At 40.3% G+C, this 22,164-nt stretch overlaps 1 protein-coding gene across 1 annotated transcript in view; it reads left to right on the top strand.

Annotated features, from left to right (window-relative positions):
* The first annotated feature begins 310 nt into the window (after nt 1-310).
* The window catches only part of ABHD14B (abhydrolase domain containing 14B), a 43,627-nt gene continuing 21,773 nt past the window's right edge, over nt 311-22,164 (top strand). The window contains exons 1-2 of the mRNA XM_053721119.1: nt 311-372; nt 17,244-17,465. Of these exons, the coding sequence (XP_053577094.1) occupies nt 324-372; nt 17,244-17,465 (271 nt within the window). The 5' untranslated portion in view covers nt 311-323. The remainder of the gene's footprint in view (nt 373-17,243; nt 17,466-22,164) is intronic.

Genomic DNA, 22,164 nt, shown 5'->3' with positions numbered 1-22,164 from the left:
ACTGAACCCTCTTTTAGGGTATTCAGCATAGCAGTACCTAATTGTTGGCTATGTCCTTACCCTGCAACAGGTGCTTCTGCTATCCTAGTTACAGGAACTGTACAAGTTACAGCTCCTCTGCATGTTTGACAGTACTTGGCAATGTTATGTTTTACTTTTTTTTACAAGGCTACCTATTTGAGATGTTGTACTGCATTTCCACAGCAGGTGACAGTATTGTACAAGTGTAACTATCTGCAGTGTCGTTTACTTGAGGTGTAGTGATGCATATGTGACACTAGGTGTCAGTGCTGTGCAGAATAGAGTTTGGAGTTGGAAGTAAAATGCTTCCTGTTGGACTTTGGATTCTGTGGCTGCTGAAGTTTGAGGAAGGTAGGTGCTCACTTTCTAACTCTACTAATTAGTTCCTAATAGAGATAATATGCATGGATATGAATGCATAGGGGTATGCTACTGTCTCACTGTGCTATACACATATATAAGTAATGCAGATATTGTATTCTTACATGTACTTGCTAAAAGTCAGCTACTGATACACAAACAGAACCTATATATGTATATATATAAATGAACTGTACATTTGTACATATGGTGCATAGGCTTAAAAAACAAATATTTTAGATTTTAAATGTACAAATGAGCAATCTGAACTCTATTATTGGTATCTGTCACTCAGCAGCATAGGGTTTGTAGTGTCTAAATAAGCATTATTATCTCCTATGCAGCAGTACATGATTTTTGGGGGGATAAATTAGGGAAGGGGTGAACTGTATGTTTTTAATGCAGAGTGTAAACTATATGAAGCCTGACAACCTTATTGCACAGTGCAGATTAAGTTTGCACAGAAAGTGCTGTCACAAAAGAAATACAATACAACTGGTTCCACCCTCTTTTCATTTATTTGTTTTGGCTGAAAAATATTTTACTATTTTTTCCAACTTGTTGCACAATATTTTTGAGGACTTAAAGGGACATGAAACCCAAATTTTTCCTTTCATGATTTAGAAAGAACATGCAGTTTTTAACAACTTTCCAATTTGCTTCATTCTCTTGATATTCTTTGTTGGAAAGCATACCTAAATAGGCTCAGTAGCTGTTGATTGGTGGCTGCACATAGATGCCTTATATGATTGGCGCACCCATGTGCATTGCTATTTCTTAAACAAAGAATTTCTGAAGAATGAAGCAAATTATATAATAGAAGTACATTGGAATGTTGTTGAAAATTGTATTCTCTATCTGAATCAGGAAAGAAAATAATTGGGGTTTATGTCCCTTTAAATGATCAAGTAAATCTAAATATGTTGTATTATTATATAAATATTTTGTATTAACTATATATATATATATAAAATTAAAAAAAATTGTTCTAAAAATCTATTTCTTTTTTTACACTTAAAGGGACATAATCATTAATATTAATTTACTTCTATTATCTAATTTACTTTGTTCTCTTTGGTATCCTTTTGTTGAGAAGTATATCTAGGTAGGCCAAGGAGCAGCAATGTTCTACTGGGAGCTAGTTGCTGATTGGTGACTACACACATATGCCTCTAGTCATTGGCTCACCAGATGTGTTCATCTAGCTCGCAGTAGTGCATTGCTGATTTAGAGCTGACTTTAACTATTGGTTTTAAACCAGAGGTTAAACACAGTTATATTTAACCAATAGAGCAATAATAATATGATCTGTCTGTCTATCTACCTGTCTATCCCCTATCTATTGTTCTATCTAACTATCAGCTGTCTGTAGCACATGTCCTTGCTTTTCAACAAAAGATACCAAAAGAATGAAGATACATTGATAATAGAAATAAATTAGAAAGTTGTTTAAAATTGCATGTTCTATCTGAATCATGAAAGACAAATTTTAGGTTTCATGTCCCTTTAACTGCAATAGCTTTTATCCTTTTGTTATATAGGCTGCTACTTCACAAATGGATACATCTTAAACAATTATTTTTGAACCAAATTTTAAAATTACTTTGTTTCCATCCAGCTTTACTATATTTAAAGGATTACTGTAAAAAGATTTTTGGTGTGTACGATTATATGTACCTAATTCTCAATATTAAACTAATAAAATGCACTTACTTTCAATGTTGAATGATCCATGTAACATATTAAAAAAACGTTTTATCTTTTTAATCCTGACATCATGAAAGACAACCCACTTATATGGGCTGTGCAATCGTTCATTACTTCCTCCAATCGGCGGCCGTTTTGTTGCATATCATTAAAATAATAGCTCTTCATCTTGCGCATGTGCATTCCATATCGTGAAACTTTATTTGAAGCTAATATTACCTGAATTCAAATAAGACATCCAGTGAGTGACGTTTTCGATAAGATTGCTCAAGTTTGCGCATCGTGGCTAAGTGCTGCCATATTTCAACCTGGGTTGTCAGCTAGGATTGGACACCTTGAAACAGTACACAGGGAGTGGATTTGGAAAATGTTAAAATAAGAAAAAAAGATTGCGGGGAATCGGTAACTTTTTAAAAATAAGACTACATTTTAAAGGGTATTGTTTGCCTGCAAAAAACTTTTTACTTTGAAAAAAAATTGGGATCTTAGTCAAACAATATGGCCATATTCTGCTCAGCCAGTCACCACTTACAAGGTGTCCCAAAATAGACTGGTCCTAACGCTATAAAATTTAGCCTTACTGGGCTGAATCATTTAATTCTAATATAAAAAAATAGAATTCCAATTTCCAACACTGCAGTACTATGCCTCAAATCAAGACTGCATAGAATGAAACTCCATGGCTTTATATATATAACTCAATTACACTGTATGGAACACACCTGAGCAGGGTGGTGTGCTTAAACCAGAGGGATTTGGTCAGTCTCCCTAAATTTAAGAAATACAACATGGGGGTTTGGTTAAGCACACCTAACAAAAACATCTTATATATTAGCACACATATTGTGGGAGTGCTGCCAAAATGACCAAAGTAAATACAAGACAAAAAGAAGTATTGGCGCACATCCAACAAATGAGATCACATATTATAAAATGCGGCAAAAAATTTCCTGCAAAAAACGTTTTACTTTTAAATAAATTTGGGATCTTAGTCGCACAATATGGCCATATTCTGCTCAGCCAGTCACCACTTACAAGGTGTCCCAAGATAGACTGGTCCTAATACTATCAATTTTAGCCTTACTGGGCTGAATCATTAAATTCTAATATACCAAAATATTATTAATATATGTAATATAAATCAATACTACTCACCATTTTAGCAAAACAAAGCCTCTAAGTGATAGAAACTATATTTTTTGTTTTTTGCAATGACGTAACAAACGACGACCCAAAGAAATAGGCTGTCCAACATGCGTTATAATAGTCGTATGGATTCCTTCTAACTTAAAGATGGAAATGATCCAAACACGCTCCCCCAACGCATGCGCAGTGGAATCAATTGGCCTGTGTGTAATGCACAGCTGATATGACAAGGTTAACCACGTTTCCGGGATATTGTATTTAATTTCCGGGCGTCAGGTAGCCGCTATTACAATGTGAGAGAATCACGGAACTTCCGGGAGAGTTGGAATGTCTGCCTTCTACTGGTCAGTAAGTAAATAACATATTTACTATTACAGTTAATATACTGTTTTACGGACCAGTAATACAGTAGATTTGCATAATCAACACATACATGATAAAAAGACAATACAATAGCACTTAGGGGCCGATTTATTAACAGTAGGACGTACATGATCCGCTGTAGTGGATCATGTCCGCCCAACATCGCTGAATGCCGACAACATACGCTGTCGGCAATTAACCTTGCACAAGCAGTTCTGGTGAAATGCTTGTGCAATGCCGCCCCTACAGATTCAGGAGGTGCCAATCAACTCGATCATATGAGATTAGGCGGATTGATGTCCGCAGGCTCAGAGGAGGCCTACGAGTTAAGGAGCCAGCGGTCTTAAGCCCGCTGCCTCTTAACTCCTGTTTCCAGCGAGTCTGAAGGCTCGCACGGAAACAGGGGCATTCAGGGCCATTCTGCCCTTAATAAATCGGCCCCTATGTCTGAACTTCAAATTTCAAAGTAATGTATATTTCTACTCCCCACTGTATCATGTGAGAGCCATCAGCCAATCACAAATGCATATATTCTGTGACTTCTTGCACATGCTCAGTAGGAGCTGGTGACTCAAATAGTGTAAATATAAAAAGACTGTGCACATTTTGTTAATGGAAGTAAATTGGAGAGTTGTTTAAAATGACATGTTCTATACGAATTATGCAAGTTTCATTTTGACTTTCCTATCCTTTTAACTGTGATGGGTGCATTTCAATGTGAAATAGAAGCATTGTTGCAATATATTTTCATCAGCAAAAATCCTTCTAGTAAAAGTTCTTACTGTTTTTCTTCAGCCTATGCAGATATGCTGTGCGGGCCGTGCACCAGTATTCAAACACCTCACCTTCTCAGAGAGTCAGTGGTTGCTCCTATACAGAATACACCCCACCGCCAGCTCTCTGAGCTTGACTACTGGTGCACAGGCCCTCACAGCATATGTGCATATGCCACTGAAAAACTGTAATAACTTTTACTAGATTGCAAAATGCCTCTATTTCCATTCGAAATGCACCTATGTACATTTCATTTTGGTCTTTCTATCCCTTTAACAGTATAATTAAAGGGACACTGAACCCACATTTTTTCTTTCATGATTCGGATAGAGCATGCGATTTTAAGCAGCTTTCTAATTTACTCCTATTATCAATTTTTCTTCATTCTATTTCTATCTTTATTTGAAAAGCAAGAATGTAAGTTTAGAAGCCGGCCCATTTTTGGTTCACAACCTGGGTTGTGCTTGCTGATTGGTGTCTAAATGCACACCAATAAACAAGGGCTGTCCAGAGATCTGAACCAAAAATTGGCTGGCTCCTTAGCTTAGATGCCTTCTTTTTCAAATAAAGATAGCAAGAGAACGAAGAAAAATTGATAATAGGAGTAAATTAGAAAGTTGCTCTATCTATCTATTGGGTTCTTGTAAAGTGCGGCTATTCACCCGTAAGGATCTCAAGGCGCTGAGGGTTGCAGTTCAGTCGAAGAGCCAGGTCTTGAGGTCCTTTCTGAACTTAGTTAGGGTGGTAGCTTGTCTGAGGTGCAGCGGGAGGGTGTTCCAAGTCTTGGCTACCAGGTGAGAGAAGCATCTGCCTCCCGCTGTGGTTTTCCTGATGCAGAGGATGGCTGCGAGGGTTTGGTCGGCCGATCGAAGTTGTCTGGCAGGGGTGTAGAAGGTAACGCGGTGGTTCAAGTATTCTGGACCGATGTTGTGGAGGGCCTTGAATGCGTGGGTGAGAAGCTTGAAGGTTATTCTTTTGTTGATGGGGAGCCAGTGCAGGTCCCGCAGGTGTTTGGTGATGTGGCATTGATGAGGGATGTCGAGGATTAGTCTGGCCGAGGCGTTCTGGATGCGCTCTAGTCTCTTTTGGAGCTTGATGGTGGTGCTGGCGTAGAGTGCGTTACCATAGTCCAGTCGGCTGCTGACGAGGGCGTGAGTGACAGTCTTCTTGGTCTCGGTTGGGATCCATTTGAAGATCTTTCGCAGCAGGTGAAGTGTGTGGAAGCATGCAGAAGAGATGGCATTGATTTGCCGGTCCATGGAGAGCGATGAGTCCAGGATGACGCCTAGATTTCGTGCATGGTCAGTGGGGTTTGGAGGGTGTCCGAGGGCTGTGGGCCACCAGGAGTTATTCCAAGCGGATGTGGTGGGACCGAGGAGGAGGACTTCGGTCTTGTCTGCGTTCAGCTTTAGGCAGTTGTAACTCATCCAGGTGGCGACTGCTGTCAGCCCTTTGTGGACGTTTCTCTTGGCGGTGGTGGGGTCACTGGTGAGTGAGATGATTAGCTGGATGTTATCGGCGTAGGAGACGATGTTGAGGTTGTGTCGTCGGGCGATGGCGGCGAGAGGGGCCATGTAGATGTTGAATAGGGTGGGGCTCAGCGAAGAGCCTTGTGGTACACTGCAGCTGATTTCTGTGGGCTTGGAGGTGAAGGGTGGGAGTCTAACTTTCTGGGTTCTGCCACTGAGGAAGGAGGTGATCCATTCCAGGGCTTTGTCACGTATGCCGGCATCGTGTAGTTGGTTGCGGAGGGTGAGGTGGGAGACAGTGTTGAATGCTGCTGAGAGGTCTAGGAGAATGAGGGCAGCGGTCTCTCCTCGGTCGAATAGGGCGAGAATGTCGTCTGTGGCGGCGAGGAGGGCAGTCTCGGTGCTGTGGTTGCTCCTGAAACCGGATTCGGAGGGGTCCAGGGTGTGGTTGGCTTCGATGTAGTCAACGAGTTGCGCGTTGATGGACTTCTCGATGACTTTGGCCGCAAAGGGGAGCAGAGAGATTGGGCAGTAGTTCTTCGGATCATTGGGGTCAGCCGTGAGTTTTTTTTCAGTAGGGGTTTTAATTCTGCGTGCTTCCAATCATCCGGGAAGGTGCCGGTTTTGATGGAGCAGTTGATGGTGCTGCAGAGCTCGAGGGCGATGGTGTCACCCGCTTTGTTGAAAATGTGATGCGGGCATGGGTCCGAGGGTGCTCCGGAGTGGATCGATCTCATGATTCTGATGGTGTCCTCTGTGGTGAGGGGGCTCCAGATGGTCCGTGGGGGGTAGGCGGTGGTGTATTTGGGTGAAATATCAGTGAGAGTTGGTGGGTAGGCGGTGGTGGGTGAGTTCTGGGGCACGAAGCTGTCATAGATGGCGACGATCTTGCGGTGGAAGTGCATTGCGAGGTTATCGCAGAGGTCCTGGCAGGGTGGGATGTCGTTGGTGTCGCTGTTGGGATTGGAGAATTCCTTGATGACTGTGAATAGCTCCCTGCTGTTGTGGACGTTGGCATTGACTCTATTTTGGATGGCTGTCTTCTTGGTGGTTTTGATGAGGTGGTGGTGGGTAGTGATGGCTTCTTTGTAGGCTGTTTTATTTGAAGGGGTCTTGCTGGATCTCCAGGTCCTTTCCAATCGCCTGCAGTGGCGTTTGGAGTCCTGGAGGGCAGGGGTGAACCAACTAGCCTTGTTGGTGGGTTGGCGGTTGGACGGTTTCTTGAGAGGGGCTAGGATGTTGGTGCAGTCTGTGAGCCAATGGTGGAGGTTGCGGGCAGAGCAGTTGGCATCTGTGGAGGTAGCTGGGGGGCACTTGTTCAGGGTGGAGTGCAGTTGGTCCTCGGTGATGTTGTTACAGTTTCTGCGTGGTGGGTGGTGCTGCCGGAGGTGTGTAGTGGGTTTGTTGAAGGAAAAGTGTATGCAATGGTGGTCGGTCCAATGGAGTTCGGTGATGTGGTTGCCTGCAGAGAAGATAGGGTCGAGGGTGTTTCCGGCTAAGTGGGTTGGGGAGTTGACGAGTTGCTTTAGTCCGATGGTTCCAAGGTTTTCTAAGAGGTTAGTGGTTTTGTGGTCGTTGGGGTTGTCCAGGTGGAAGTTGAGGTCACCGAGGAGGATGTATTCTGTTGAGGGGAGGGCGTGGGGTGCGATGAGGTCAGTGATGGAGTCGCAGAAGGCAGGACGAGGTCCGGGAGGTCTGTAGATGAGGGTGCCACGGAGGGTGGTGTTGGGACTGACCTGGATGAAAATTGCATGCTCTATCTGAATCATGGAAGAGTTTATTTTGGGGTTTAGTGTCCCTTTAAGAATTTCTGAAATACAAGCATTTGTGGTGTTTTAGTCCAGACATCTGAGTAACTGCTATGTAAAATAATACCATATATAATTTGTAACAAAAGTAAATTAATGAGAAACAAACTAAACCTTTGCACCACACTAAATCCTCCACATTGGTGTTTTATGTATTTTCCTGATCTAGTGACAGTGGATAATGTTGATAGCTGTTGTGATTTATGTATCAAAACTGGCTCTTGATCCCACTTTTTGTATATTTAGGAAAATGGAATAAGGCACGCAACGTGTATGCCAAGTCACTGCATATTATCTATATTGGTGTGAGTAGGAGGTGCCATTTTTAAACTAATGTGTACACTCAACATGGAATTCAAACTAAAAGGGATATTAAACACTGTTTCTTTGTAATAAAACATACTAATCAGTTGCTTATACTTATTAGAAATATTGTAAGATGTATTATTAATCTATTTAAATGGATTTTACCTTTTGCAGAGTCCATTACTTCCAGTCACAGCCCTACAAGGAGGCTGTGGTCTCTACAGGAAGCATATCCAGTATGATGTCATTAAACTTACAGAGTTGGTTTAGTAGTAAGTGAATAGACTAGATCACTGGTTTTCAAACCTGTCCTCAGACCTCCCTAATAGGCCAGATTTTGAGGATATCTGAACTGGAGCACAGGTAAAATAATCAATTGATAAGTAAACATGGATATTTTACGTGCTCTCACCAAAGGTAATCCTGAAAATATTGCCTGTTGGGGAGGCTTAAGGACAGGTTTGAAAACGAATGGACTAGATAAATAAGGAGTCAGATTTGCTCGTACTCAGAACGGCCAGAATGAAACTCAAGTTTAAAAAATGTTCCACTCTTATCATACTAGTGTAGGGTTGCCATATTGCCACTTTAAAGGAAGACACATGAAAAATACATATCAGGGGCTGTTTAAAGAAATGTTTGAATAGTGTTCTATTATAAGAACCCTGACATATGTATTTTTCATATGTGTCCCCCTTAAGGCGGTTATTTGGCAACCCTACAATGGGGACACAGGCTACAGTGAGAAATTCTAAGTGCAAATTTTTTTATTTTTTTTCCAAAAAATCTTTATTTGAATTAAAGTAAACATACATCTCGGAATTGCAAAATATACAGTAAACACAATAAGACGTAATATTTTGTTGAGGCTTTGGTTGTATTGAAATAGTCCAATGACTGCAGGGTAAGTCTCGTTTCATGTACATTTACAATTTGCAGTATATAATAAACATAAAAACAATAATATTAACAGTAACAGTGCTTATGTAGAAATAGTACATTCTGAAAGGAAACATAGCAATGGTTATTCAATACTTTCTACAACAGTGTATTAGTCTAAACTTGGAGTTTATTTAATAGCGTTATGTGAGGAGGGCCTAAAGGGAGAGGATGAGGGGGTGATATTTATAGGTTGTGCTCCAAAGTGATAATTATAGACATCGAGTTTTTCTCAGTTCTTGTAAGGGTTACCCAAATAAGGCAAATTGACAGGTATTCATCTATTCTTTTACCCCTTGAGAAATGATATTGTTCTAGCTCTATGGCCGTAGTGACCCTGTCTCTCCAGAATTGTATTGTTGGTAAAGTAAGATTTTTCCAATTGTATGGAATATAACGTTTAGCTGTATTTACCATTATGGTTAATAGTCTTAGTATGCATTTCAAAGGGGGAAAGTAGTTAAACAGAAACACCCATGGCTTATGGGGCAAGGGAATGTCAATGACTTGTTTTATTTCTTTTCTAATATGCAGCCAATATTGCTGTGCTATGGGGCACGTCCACCAAATGTGAGTGAAAGTGCCTCTGTGTTTACAACCTCTCCAGCAGTCTGTGGGGTATCCAGTGATCATTTTGCCCAGTTTGTCTGGTGTGTAGTGCCACCTACATAAGAGTTTCATATTAATTTCTGTTATGGATATGGAGGAGGAAGAGGAGCTCATTTGTTTATATATTTTATGCCATATTTTTGGTGGTTGTTGGTCCTCAATCTCTGTTTCTCATTTTATAACGTATAAAGGGGGATTGTCGTATTGATGAGACATAATGATCTCCTCCTCTCCTCCTCTATTGTTACCTCCTCACACTCCCGCTTACAGGACTTCTCCAGCCTGGCTCCCATCTTATGGAACTCTCTGCCTCGCTCCACACGACTTTCCCCTAGTTTTAAAAACTTCAAGTGCTCCCTGAAGACTCTACTATTCAGGGACTCATACAACCTACACTAAGCTTCCTATCTCCACTGCTATCCCCTTAAACCCCATAGCATGTAAGCCTATGAGTCCAGCTGTTTGTAGTCCACCTCCATAAGAGCCGACTACAACAGTGCAACTCTCGGTAGGGCCCTCTACCCATTTGATCATTGTAATTGTTTTTTATATACCACCTATGTTCATAGCACTGCGGCTCCTGTTAGCGCTCTACAAATACCGGATAATAAAAATAATAATATATGATAGGGAAAGGATCCCTGTATGAGGATGCGGCAGATAACATAGTGTTTCAAATGGCGTGAGGGTCCTGAATATGTCATGTTTGCTCAAGTGTATTTAAAGGGACACTGAACCCGAATTTTTTCTTTTGTGATTCAGATAGAGCATGCAATTTTAAGCAACTTTCTAATTTACTCCTATTATCAAATTTTCTTCATTCTCTTGGTATCTTTATTTGAAAAGCAAAAATGTAAGTTTAGATGCCGGCCCATTTTTTGTGAACAACCTGGGTTGTTCTTGCTGATTGGTGGATTAATTTAACCGCCCAATAAACAAAAGCTGTCCAGGGTTCTGAACCGAAAAATAGCTTGGATGTCTTCTTTTTCAAATAAAGATAGCAAAAGAACGAAGAAAAATTGATAATAGGAGTAAATTAGAAAGTTGCTTAAAATTGCATGCTCTGTCTGAATCAGGAAAGAATACATTTGGGTTCAGTGTCCCTTTAAGGGAATATCACCATTTTAACCGCATTGACTCTACCTATCCAGGAGATGGGTTTGCGAGCCCAGGTTTGTAAAGTGGAGATAACATGGGACTTAAGAGGGTTTCCTCTGTGGTGATTAGTTTGTTGAGATATGGGGAGATGAGTGCCTAGATATTTAAGTGCCACTGGTTGATGTTGAAATTGGTATGACTTAAGAAGTAGTATATCTTTGTGTGGTGCTCCTAGGCTCAGGAATTCTGATTTGGAGTAGTTGATAAGAAAGTTCGAGAGATCTCCGTAAAGGGTAAGTAGGGACATTAAAGAAGGGATGGAAGTTCCCAGTTTTGTCAATGTGAGAATAATGTTGTCAGCATAGAGGGTGGTTTTATATTCTGTGTGGCCTATAGTGATGCCTGTGAAGGTAGGGGAGGTTCTGCATATAGGCTGCAAGGACCTCCACCGCTAAAATGAACAGGGTTGGGGACAAGGGGCAGCCCTGTCTGGTGCCATTATAGATATGGAAATGGTGTGACAGAGAGTCATTTACTTTTACTTTGGCTGTGGGATTATTGTAAAGGGCGAAAATTTTATGGATGAGTTTTTCATTTAAGCCAAATCTTGTTAGAGTATATGAGAGGAATGACCAGCTCAGGTGGCCAAATGCCTTTTCGACGTCCATAGAGAGTATTATTAAAGGAATGTGATGTTTGTTAGTATATTCAATGATGTTTATGATTTTAGTAGTATTGTCTCTAGCCTCGCAGTGGGGGATGAATCCGGCTTGGTTAGTATGGATCAGGTCCGGGAGGGTTCTATTGAGACGGGTTGTAATGATTTTGTCGTAAAGTTTAATATTGATATTTAGTAGTGATATAGGGCAAAAGTTGGATGGTGTTGTGGGTGGTTTACCGGGTTTTGGCAAGACAACAACATGGGCCTCTAGCATGGAGGGGGAAACTGCGCTCCATTGGCAATTTCATTATATCAAGATTATTGTTAGGTATGGGGCGAGAGTGTCTTGAAATGTACTGTAGTACTTTGCAGAAAAGCCGTCTGGGCCCGGACTTTTGCTTTGTTTAATTGATTGTATAGCCTTTATTACTACTTGTATAGTGATAGGGGAGTTTAAATCTCCTAGTTGTTCACTTCTAATGGTAGGAAGAAGGCAATTTTGGATGAATTGATCCAGTTTATGTTGGTTGTGAGAAGGTGTGTGTACTATTTCTATATTGTATAGTTCAGAGTAGTAATTGTGAAATGCTTGAAGGATATCTGAGGTGTTGTGTAGTGCGGGTTTATGGGGGGGACGTAGTTCGTAGATATATGATTTAAGTTTCTTTTTCTTTTAGGTTCTTGCTAGGTATTTGCCTGCTCTATTACTTTCATAATGAAATAGGCTTTTGGTTTTGCGATGGAGGGCGACTTATACTTATTATTTGTAGATAATCATCTAGAGCTTTTCTGGTATTTATTAGTTCAAGTAGGAGGAGAGGATCTGAAGGGGATTTTTTGTGTTGGAAGTCTAGATTAGCGAATTTAGTGATTAATTTGTCATAGGCTTTTCTTTGGGTTTGTTTTATCTGAGCTTTGAGTTTTATAAGTTCTCCTCTGAGAAAGCACTTATGTGCTTCCCACACCGTTAATTGATTAGAAATTGATGGTGTATTTATGCGGAAGTATTCTTCTAGAGTGTTGTTTAATTTGATGATCGTGTCCACAGTGCTTAGCAGTGTATCATCAAGTTTCCAAAGAAAAGGGCTCAAGGAATGTTCTGGCCAGTTAATGTGAAGTCGTACCGCTGAGTGGTCCGACCAGGAAGTGGGGGAGATTTCGCATTTACGTATTTGTGAGAGGCCTGATTGGTTAGTGAAAAGGTAATCTATACGATTATGAGATTTGTTGGGATAAGAGTAAAATGTATAATCTTTTGTATTGGGGTGGAGAAGTCGCCAAGTGTCATAGTTTATTTAATTTTATTTTCAGAAATATGTAAGGAGCTTTGTATCTGATTTAATTTGAGGTTTAGTACTATTTAGATGGGGTTGAACAGAGAGGTTAAGATCTCCTCCAACATAAATTGGTCCTTTAGATATGTCGAGTATATGGTTAAACATTTTGTCCGGTAATTGGGGCATATACGTTTACCAGCGTGATAGGTTTACCGTATAAGAGACCCACTAAACCTAGGAATCTCCCCTCTGTCTCTGATACCTTTTTTAGGAGTGTAAATGATAATGTTTTTTTTGAGAAGTATACTGACACCACATTTCTTAGTGGGGCCTGAGCTATGGTAGTGTTGGGTGTATGTTTGCCCTAAGTATTTTGGCTGGTGATGTCTTCTAAAGTGGGTTTCTTGTAGGTACACAACATCAGCTTGGTGTTTTGCAATGTCTGATAGCGCTTTAGATCGTTTATTTGGTGAATTAAGACCTTTAGCGTTCTGGGTCAGTATGACTAAGGAGTGTGGTGTTTTAGGGGTGTCAGGAGACATTAGATGTTAGGAAAGTGTAAAGATAAGGTTGAGTGGGTGACCTAAATGAGTGGTGTTTTTGAAAATGGGAATTCCTAATGGCCCCTTCTACACTGTTTAAAGAAAGTGTCACATTATAAGTACATTTTAGAGAAGCACAATATTGCATCAAAACAAAAAGAACAATAACAATAAAAAATACAAACATGTCTATAAGTCTAAAATAAGACATAAAATAGAGAAACATTTTTTTGGGGGGAAAAAGAAGTAAGAATCTCTTTCACTGTCACTTTAAGTATTTCTATCCCAAATCGCTGATAAGGTCAACAACATGGGTATATTAAAAAGTATTTTGGGGGTCTTTAAGTTTTCCTTGCAGTGGGAGAGTGACATACATATTACCTGAGGTGGTTGGTGTTTGTAGGTAATCAGCTTTCAGTATTCAGGTGTTAATGGGTTGGGTATGTCTTTTATCAGTCGTCTTCAGAGCTAGAGGAGATTATGATTATGGCCTTTTGTGATCTTTGTTCAGACGGCGTGTTGTGTTATGCTTGCGTGGCGCCTTGGTCTGCAATTTTGCAGGATTTGAGTTCAATCTTTTGGGTGGAACTTGAGATGGTCCAGATGATGGGGTCACATCTGTTGGCAGGTCTAGACCTAAGCTCTTTACCGAATGCCTTCATATCTTGGGGTGATGTAAGTAAGTCTTTTATTGTCCTGGTTAACCAGGAGTTGTAAAATGGTAGTGAGCGGAGCGAATTCCCTCCTGCATTGTAAAGTTTTTGTTGATAGGTCCTGAAAGGATTGAATAATGTTGCCCCTGAATCTTATGGGTTTTTGTCATCTTGATTGGTTTAACAACATTTTTTTTTTCCAGAAAGTTTTTAAATCTGATGATTATATCTCTGGGGGGAGCTGTATCAGGAGGTCTGGGGCGCAAAGCCCTATGTGGTCTCACCCATAAAATGTTGTCTACGAGGATTCGTTTAGGGTAGTGAACAAAGCTTGAAGGTATTCAGAAAAATCCCTCGGTGATACTGATTCTGGGATGCCTCTAAGTCTTGCTTCTGTTTTCTAGACCGTCGATTTTGTCTAGGATAGAATCAATTGTTTCTTGTTGTAGTGATGATTTGTTATCTATTCTTTAAATATCTTCCCTTATTTCTTCACTGTCCGCTTCTAGCATATCTACCCTTGATCTTGCCTCAATTCAGTTAACTCTTCTCTTAGACAAGTCTTAAAGATGTCTGTGATCTCTTGCTTTGTGGCAAAGTGAGATAGTAAAGAAGTAGGGATCTGGACGGTATCCTTAGCTGAATTTAATTGTGTAGACTCTCTAATTTGAGGGCTTGAGGAAGATTTGTTCTTATTATTAGGATTAACAGCTGTTGGTGATTGTTCAGCTGCTGTAAAGTATGCGGGCATAGTGTGGGGCTTAGAGGCTGTTTGCTTTGTCAGTTTGTCTGATTTTGATGGTTTCTTTGCCGCCATCTTGAAATAAGGTAGACAATCAAGTGGAATTATACCACTTTTTTTTAAGTTTATTAGGTGTTGTCGCCTCTTTTTTATTTGATCTTTGTATTTACTGTGTTAATTAGAGGTGATAGGGGTATACTTTTCATTGAACAACTATGAACCCACAGTCCTTTATGTTGTAAAGTGTAAGTAAAATGTCCGATAAATAGAACAGTGGTCCTGCAGTGATAGCTGCCCTATCTCTCTTGCTGTCAACCCTGAGTTAATACAGTACAGGTAGGGATTGAATAAATCTCCCTTTAATTCACCCTATTTAATTCTAGGGAGCTCTTCTAGAGGGCCGTGTCAGAAGGAGGCTTTGCGATTAAAGCCGGGATAAAAGAAAAATACATTTGTTACCCTGTGTGTTGCGACAGATCAGGCCGCTTGATTTGTGGGGTATTTCCCTTCTCTCGGTTTGTATATATGTTGCTCTAGCCCGGTGCTGGTTTCAGATGCGGCCTATTGTTGTGGGCGAGTGAGCATTGGAAGCACAGTCTCTGCAGCGTTCTTGCCTTGGTGCGTGTCTGCTTCTAATGTTGCCGTGATGTGTTGACTTGTCGCCAGCTAGGTCGTGTTATTCTAAGTGCTAATTTTGCAGAAAAACAAGTAAGTTGTTTGTTGTTTTTTAACCAATCTGTTTCTTTTTGTTTAGTTAGTATGATTTAACATATTTGTTTTTACCAAAGGACCTCTATTTAATATCCCTTTACATTTTCATTATTCAGACAGAGCTTACTCTTTCAATTGTACTTATTTTATCATATTTTTCTGTTTCTCTTAATTTTCATGAGAGAATACTGAGGTAAACGTAGGAGTGTGGACATCTCTTCTTGAGCACTATATGTGTAGCATGTTTACAAAAAATGTTGCCATATAGTTCTCAACAATGTTTTTAACAAAGTTATACATCTCTAGTACTCTAGATACAGGTGAAATCATTATAGTATAGTGACATGAAACCCCAAAATGTTCCTTCATGATTCAGATAGAGCAGAGGTTTTTAAAGTCTAAGACAGTCGGCCTCCCATTTGGGCATTTGGGGAAACTTTCAAGATGAGCCCCCCCCCCCCCCCCCCCCTGCTTGTAATGTATTTCTTAAAATTGCAGAAATATGCATGCACACACACAATCTCCTACACAAACACAATCTTATACACACACACACACACACACAATTTTATACACACACACACAATCTCATACACACACACACAATCTCATACACACACACAATCTCATACACAAACACAATCTCATACACACACAATCTCATACACAAACACAATCTCATACACACACACACAATCTCAATCTCATACACACACAATCTCATACACACACAATCTCATCTCATACAGACAAAATCTCATACACACCCACAATCTCATACACACACACAATCTCATATGCACACACACACATACACACGCCCACACAATCTCATACACACACGCACACACAATCTCACACACACACATAATCTCATACACACACATATACACACGCACACGCAATCTCATACACGCACATACAATCTCATACACACACACATAATCTCATACACACACATATACACACGCACATGCAATCTCATACACGCACCTACAATCTCATACACACACATGCACACAATCTGGATTTTCTGAGAAGTATGACCGGCACTGCATGAGCTCACACCATGTTCAAATATACAAAATTATATGGGTTACAGCTTTCAGGGTCTCCCCAAATGTCCCAAAACAATAGTGCATTATATTTGGTTGTTGCAAATATCAGATTACCTTATTATAGGGGCCGTATCCGCACAGCCACCTTTAAATTACAGCTGTTCATCCTTCCAGAATCAAGCCAAAACCTTCCCGGAAACCCGCCGGCTACCATCTGTGTGCACCCTATAGTGCAGCTAAAATGGATCAGCTTAGAACACTGTACAGGGCTCGTGTTCAGTGTGCCTTCTCGGCCACACTACTCTTTGGATTAGTTAGAGCTGCACTGTTCACTGTTCACGTGCCTCCCCTAATCTGCTCTCACGCCCCCCTGTGGAGGCGTGCCCCACATACAATTTTAAACAACTTTCCAATTTACTTCTGTTATCTAATTAGCTCAGTTCTCTTGCTATTATTTGTTGAAAAGCATACCTAGGTAGGCTCAGGAGCTGGGAACTAGCCGCTGATTGGTAGCTGCAGATATATCCCCTCTTGTCATTGGCTTAATGATGAGTTCAGCTAGTTCTCAGAAGTGCATTGCTGCTCATTTAACAAAGGATACCAAGAGAATGATGCAAAATTGATAATAAAAGTAAAGACGTTTAAAAATGTATGCTTTATCTGAATCATAAGAACATATTTGGGTTTATGTCCCTTTAAACACTTCTTGTTTTTGTATAAGACAAAGCTTTGTCCTACACTCCCTAGAAAGGGTTTCAAAGGGCTGCAAATTACATATACCAGCTATTTCTAACCAGCTGTCATCTACAGGTTGCAGAGTTTGATTTTTGACCTCTCTAGGGAGCGTGGGAGAAGAACGCTTATTGAATTTGTATAAAAATTGTTCATTTGGTATTCTTGAATATTTGCTAATTGCTCACGTTTTACTTAGTTTATAACAAAAATTATATTTCCTTCTCCTAAATAATGTTAATTTTTTATTTTACCTTCTAATTTCAGACATGGCTGAAGTACAGATACAAGAGGGTTCAGTGAAGGTTTCAGGACAGACACTGTTTTACCGTGAGGCAGCTGCAGTACAGACCTCAATTCCTGTGGCTCCACGGCCCCCTGTGCTCCTTCTGCATGGAATTAGATTTTCATCCTTGGACTGGCAGAAAATTGAAACCCTTCACACGTTGGCAGGAGCAGGATATCGAGCTGTCGCCATTGACCTCCCAGGTTGGCTAATCTGTCATCTTCCAATTCTTCCTCTGATGCATTCTGTGCTGCCCCCTACCCTCTCACAACAATCTATCTCCTTATCTTCAATCAATCTGTCTACAAGATCGTAGTTCATTTTCAAACCACAACATACCTTATTTCTTCTTTACCCCTACAACAAAGCATGTCTTGTTTCCTTATCTCAACACAATATCTCTTGGTACCTTCTCTACCAAAGCATGTCTTGTTTTCTTATGTCAAAACAATATCTCTTGGTACCTTCTCTACCAAAGCATGTCTTGTTTTCTTATCTCAACACAATATCTCTTGGTACCTTCTCTACCAAAGCATGTCTTGTTTTCTTATCTCAACACAATATCTCTTGGTACCTTCTCTACTAAAGCATGTCTTGATTCCTTATCTCAACACAATATCTCTTGTTACCTTCTCTACTAAAGCATGTCTTGTTTCCTTATCTCAACACAATATCTCTTGTACCTTCTCTTCTACAGGATGTCTTCTTTCCTTCTCCCACCACTACATCTCCTGGTACCTTCTCTACCAAAGCATGTCTTGTTTCCTTATCTCAATAAAATATATCTTGGTACCTTCTCTATCAAGTTTGCCCCCTCATATGCTAACCTTTTTATGGGCTGGTGGGAGCTGTCCCACGTTTTTGGAGAAGAAAATCTGTATAGAACGTAGTATCACTATGTATAAAAGATATATTGACAACCTTATTTTTGTTTGGTTGGGCTCGCATGATGAAGTTTCTCAATTAATTGATTATCTAAATCGGAAGGAATGTGGTCTACAATTTACATATACATTTGAACCAGTAACTATATCTTATTTAGATCTAGAACTGAGGGGTGATACCAACTCAGGCCTGGTCAGTTCTGACTTATTTAGGAAACCTATTTCCTCTAATACATTGTTACATGCTAACCACTATCAGTTTGGTATAGCGAAAGGGGAATTTATTTGCATAAAATAAAATTGTACAGACCATAACACTTTTTTGAAATAAAGTAATGCATTAAAGCTATGAGGCCGAATTATCAAATGTCTGTCGGACCTGATCTGACAGTATGGATCAGGTCCGACAGACATCGCTGAATGCGGAGAGCTGCTGGTGCAACGCCGCCCCCTGCAGACTCGCGGCCAATGGGCCGCCAGCAGGGAGGTGTTAATCAACCCAATCGTACTTGATCGGGTTGAATTGTGGCGATTCCTGTCCGCCTCATCAGAGCAGGCGGACAGGGTTATGGAGCAGCGGTCTTTAGACCGCTGCTCCATAACTTGTGTTTCTGGCGAGCCTGAAGACTCGCCAGAAACACGGGCCCTCAAGCTCCGTTTGGAGCTTGATAAATGGGCCTCATTGCCTTCAACAAAGGGGTTATCCAACTCACATTATAGAAAAAGCATTTAAGGAAACTAAAGCCCTAAATAGAGATTCCCTCCTTAAGAATGACAACTGCCGACAAAAGAGACATTTGACAAATACACAGGAACACAAAGTAACATTTGTTACTACATTCTCTAGTGAGTGTAACCAAGTGTGTAACATAGTAAAAAAACATCTGCCCATTTTGTTGGGTGACAATCAGTTAGCAGATACTATTAGGGAAGGTTGTCAATTTGTAAGTAGAAGAAATAGGACCTTAGGTAATATTCTTGCCCCAAGTATAGTATGACTTGGCATAAACACAAACATAACATTCAATCATCTTGTTTATCATGTTAGGGTCACTACAGATGTGGTGGCAGAACGTGCAAGGCATGCTCCCACACCCTAATATGTAAAACATTTCAAGCTCACACAACCCAAACGGTTTATTGTATAGATACATGTACAAATTGCAGAACAAAATTTGTAGTCTATTTAGCTTGGTGCCAAGTCTGTAAAAAACAGTACATAGGTCGTACTATACGTAAGTCACATGACTGCATTAGATAACACTTAAATGACATTGTGAGATCGATATATTGTTCACCTTTGGCTTCTCACTTTATTACTGAACACTAAGGACTCACCAAAGATTTTAAATGGTGTATTATTGAAAAAGTCACTTGGCGATGAGGGGGCGATGTTCAGTCATTGTTGGATTTTCAATCTTGAGACTCGGGTTCCCCTAGGTTTCAACATTAAAACTGATGTTATTAATTTCTTGCAGTGACTTAGTTAATCATATGGCCATTTATTACTTATGTGTTCTTAACTTCTTTGAACACAAAAATCTAGGATATATCCAATGTCACGAGTAGGTTGTTTATCTTATCTTTTTACAAGAATATAATAAAAATCTTTTGGAAAAACATAATTTATGTAAGAACTTACCTGATAAATTCATTTCTTTCATATTAGCAAGAGTCCATGAGCTAGTGACGTATGGGATATACATTCCTACCAGGAGGGGCAAAGTTTCCCAAACCTTAAAATGCCTATAAATACACCCCTCACCACACCCACAAATCAGTTTAACGAATAGCCAAGAAGTGGGGTGATAAGAAAAAAGTGCGAAAGCATATAAAATAAGGAATTGGAATAATTGTGCTTTATACAAAAAAATCATAACCACCACAAAAAAAAGGGTGGGCCTCATGGACTCTTGCTAATATGAAAGAAATGAATTTATCAGGTAAGTTCTTACATAAATTATGTTTTCTTTCATGTAATTAGCAAGAGTCCATGAGCTAGTGACGTATGGGATAATGACTACCCAAGATGTGGATCTTTCCACGCAAGAGTCACTAGAGAGGGAGGGATAAAATAAAGACAGCCAATTCCTGCTGAAAATAATCCACACCCAAAATAAAGTTTAATGAAAACATAAGCAGAAGATTCAAACTGAAACCGCTGCCTGAAGTACTTTTCTACCAAAAACTGCTTCAGAAGAAGAAAACACATCAAAATGGTAGAATTTAGTAAAAGTATGCAAAGAGGACCAAGTTGCTGCTTTGCAAATCTGATCAACCGAAGCTTCATTCCTAAACGCCCAGGAAGTAGAAACTGACCTAGTAGAATGAGCTGAAATCCCTCGAGGCGGAGTTTTACCCGGAGGAGAAATTGACTTAATGACAGGTTTAATACGAACCAAAGCTTGTACAAAACAATGAATATCAGGAAGATTAGCAATCTTACTGTGAAAAAGAACAGAAAGAGCAGAGATTTGTCCTTTCAAGGAACTGATGAACAAACCTTTATCTAAACCATCCTGAAGAAACTGTAAAATTCTTGGAATTCTAAAAGAACGCCAGGAAAAATGATGAGAAAGACACCAAGAAATATAAGTCTTCCAGACTCTATAATATATCTCTCTAGATACAGATTTACGAGCCTGTCACATAGTATTAATCACAGAGTCAGAGAAACCTCTTTGACCAAGAATCAAGCGTTCAAACTCCATACCTTTAAATTTAAGGATTTGAGATCCTGATGGAAGAAAGGACCTTGCGACAGAAGGTCTGGTCTTAACGGAAGAGTCCACAGCTGGCAAGAGGCCATCCGGACAAGATCTGCATACCAAAACCTGTGAGGCCATGCTGGAGCTACCAGCAGAACAAACGAGCATTCCTTCAGAATCTTGGAGAATACTTCTTGGAAGAAGAACTAGAGGCGGAAAGATATAGGCAGGATGATACTTCCAAGGAAGTGATAATGCATCCACTGCCTCCACCTGAGGATCCCGGGATCTGGACAGATACCTGGGAAGTTTCTTGTTTAGATGAGAAGCCATCAGATCTACTTCTGGGAGTTCCCACATTTGAACAATCTGAAGAAATACCTCTGGGTGAAGAGACCATTCGCCCGGATGCAACGTTTGGCGACTGAGATAATCCGCTTCCCAATTGTCTATACCTGGGATATGAATCGCAGAGATTAGACAGGAGCTGGATTCCGCCCAAACCAAAATTCGAGATACTTCTTTCATAGCCAGAGGACTGTGAGTCCCTCCTTGATGATTGATGTATGCCACAGTTGTGACATTGTCTATCTGAAAACAAATGAACAACTCTCTCTTCAGAAGAGGCCAAGACTGAAGAGCTCTGAAAATTGCACGGAGTTCCAAAATATTGATCGGTAATCTCACCTCCTGAGATTCCCAAACCCCTTGTGCCGTCAGAGACCCCCACACAGCTCCCCAACCTGTAAGACTTGCATCTGTTGAGATTATAGTCCAGGTCGGAGAACAAAGAAGCCCCCTGAACTAAACGATGGTGATCTGTCCACCACGTCAGAGAGTGTCGTACAATCGGTTTAAAGATATTAATTGAGATATCTTTGTGTAATCCCTGCACCATTGGTTCAGCATACAGAGCTGAAGAGGTCGCATGTGAAAACGAGCAAAGGAGATCGCGTCCGATGCAGCAGTCATAAGACCTAAAATTTCCATGCATAAGGCTACCAAAGGGAATGATTGTGACTGAAGGTTTTGACAAGCTGATATCAATGTTAGACTTCTCTTGTCTGACAAAGACAGAGTCATAGACACTGAATCTATCTGGAAACCTAAAAAAGGTTACCCTTGTCTGAGGAATCAATGAACTGATTGGTAAATTGATCCTCCAACCATGATCTTGAAGAAACAACACAAGTCGATTCGTATGAGATTCTGCGAAATGTGAAGACTGAGCAAGTACCAAGATATAGTCCAAAATAAGGAAATACCAATACCCTGTTCTCTGATTACAGAGAGAAGGGTACCGAGAACCT

The sequence above is a fragment of the Bombina bombina genome, chromosome 7, assembly GCF_027579735.1.
Source record: "Bombina bombina isolate aBomBom1 chromosome 7, aBomBom1.pri, whole genome shotgun sequence".
NCBI classification, from domain to species: Eukaryota; Metazoa; Chordata; class Amphibia; order Anura; family Bombinatoridae; genus Bombina; species Bombina bombina.
The sequence above is the reverse complement of the archived record's forward strand: the minus strand, read 5'-3'. Positions and strand labels throughout refer to the sequence as shown.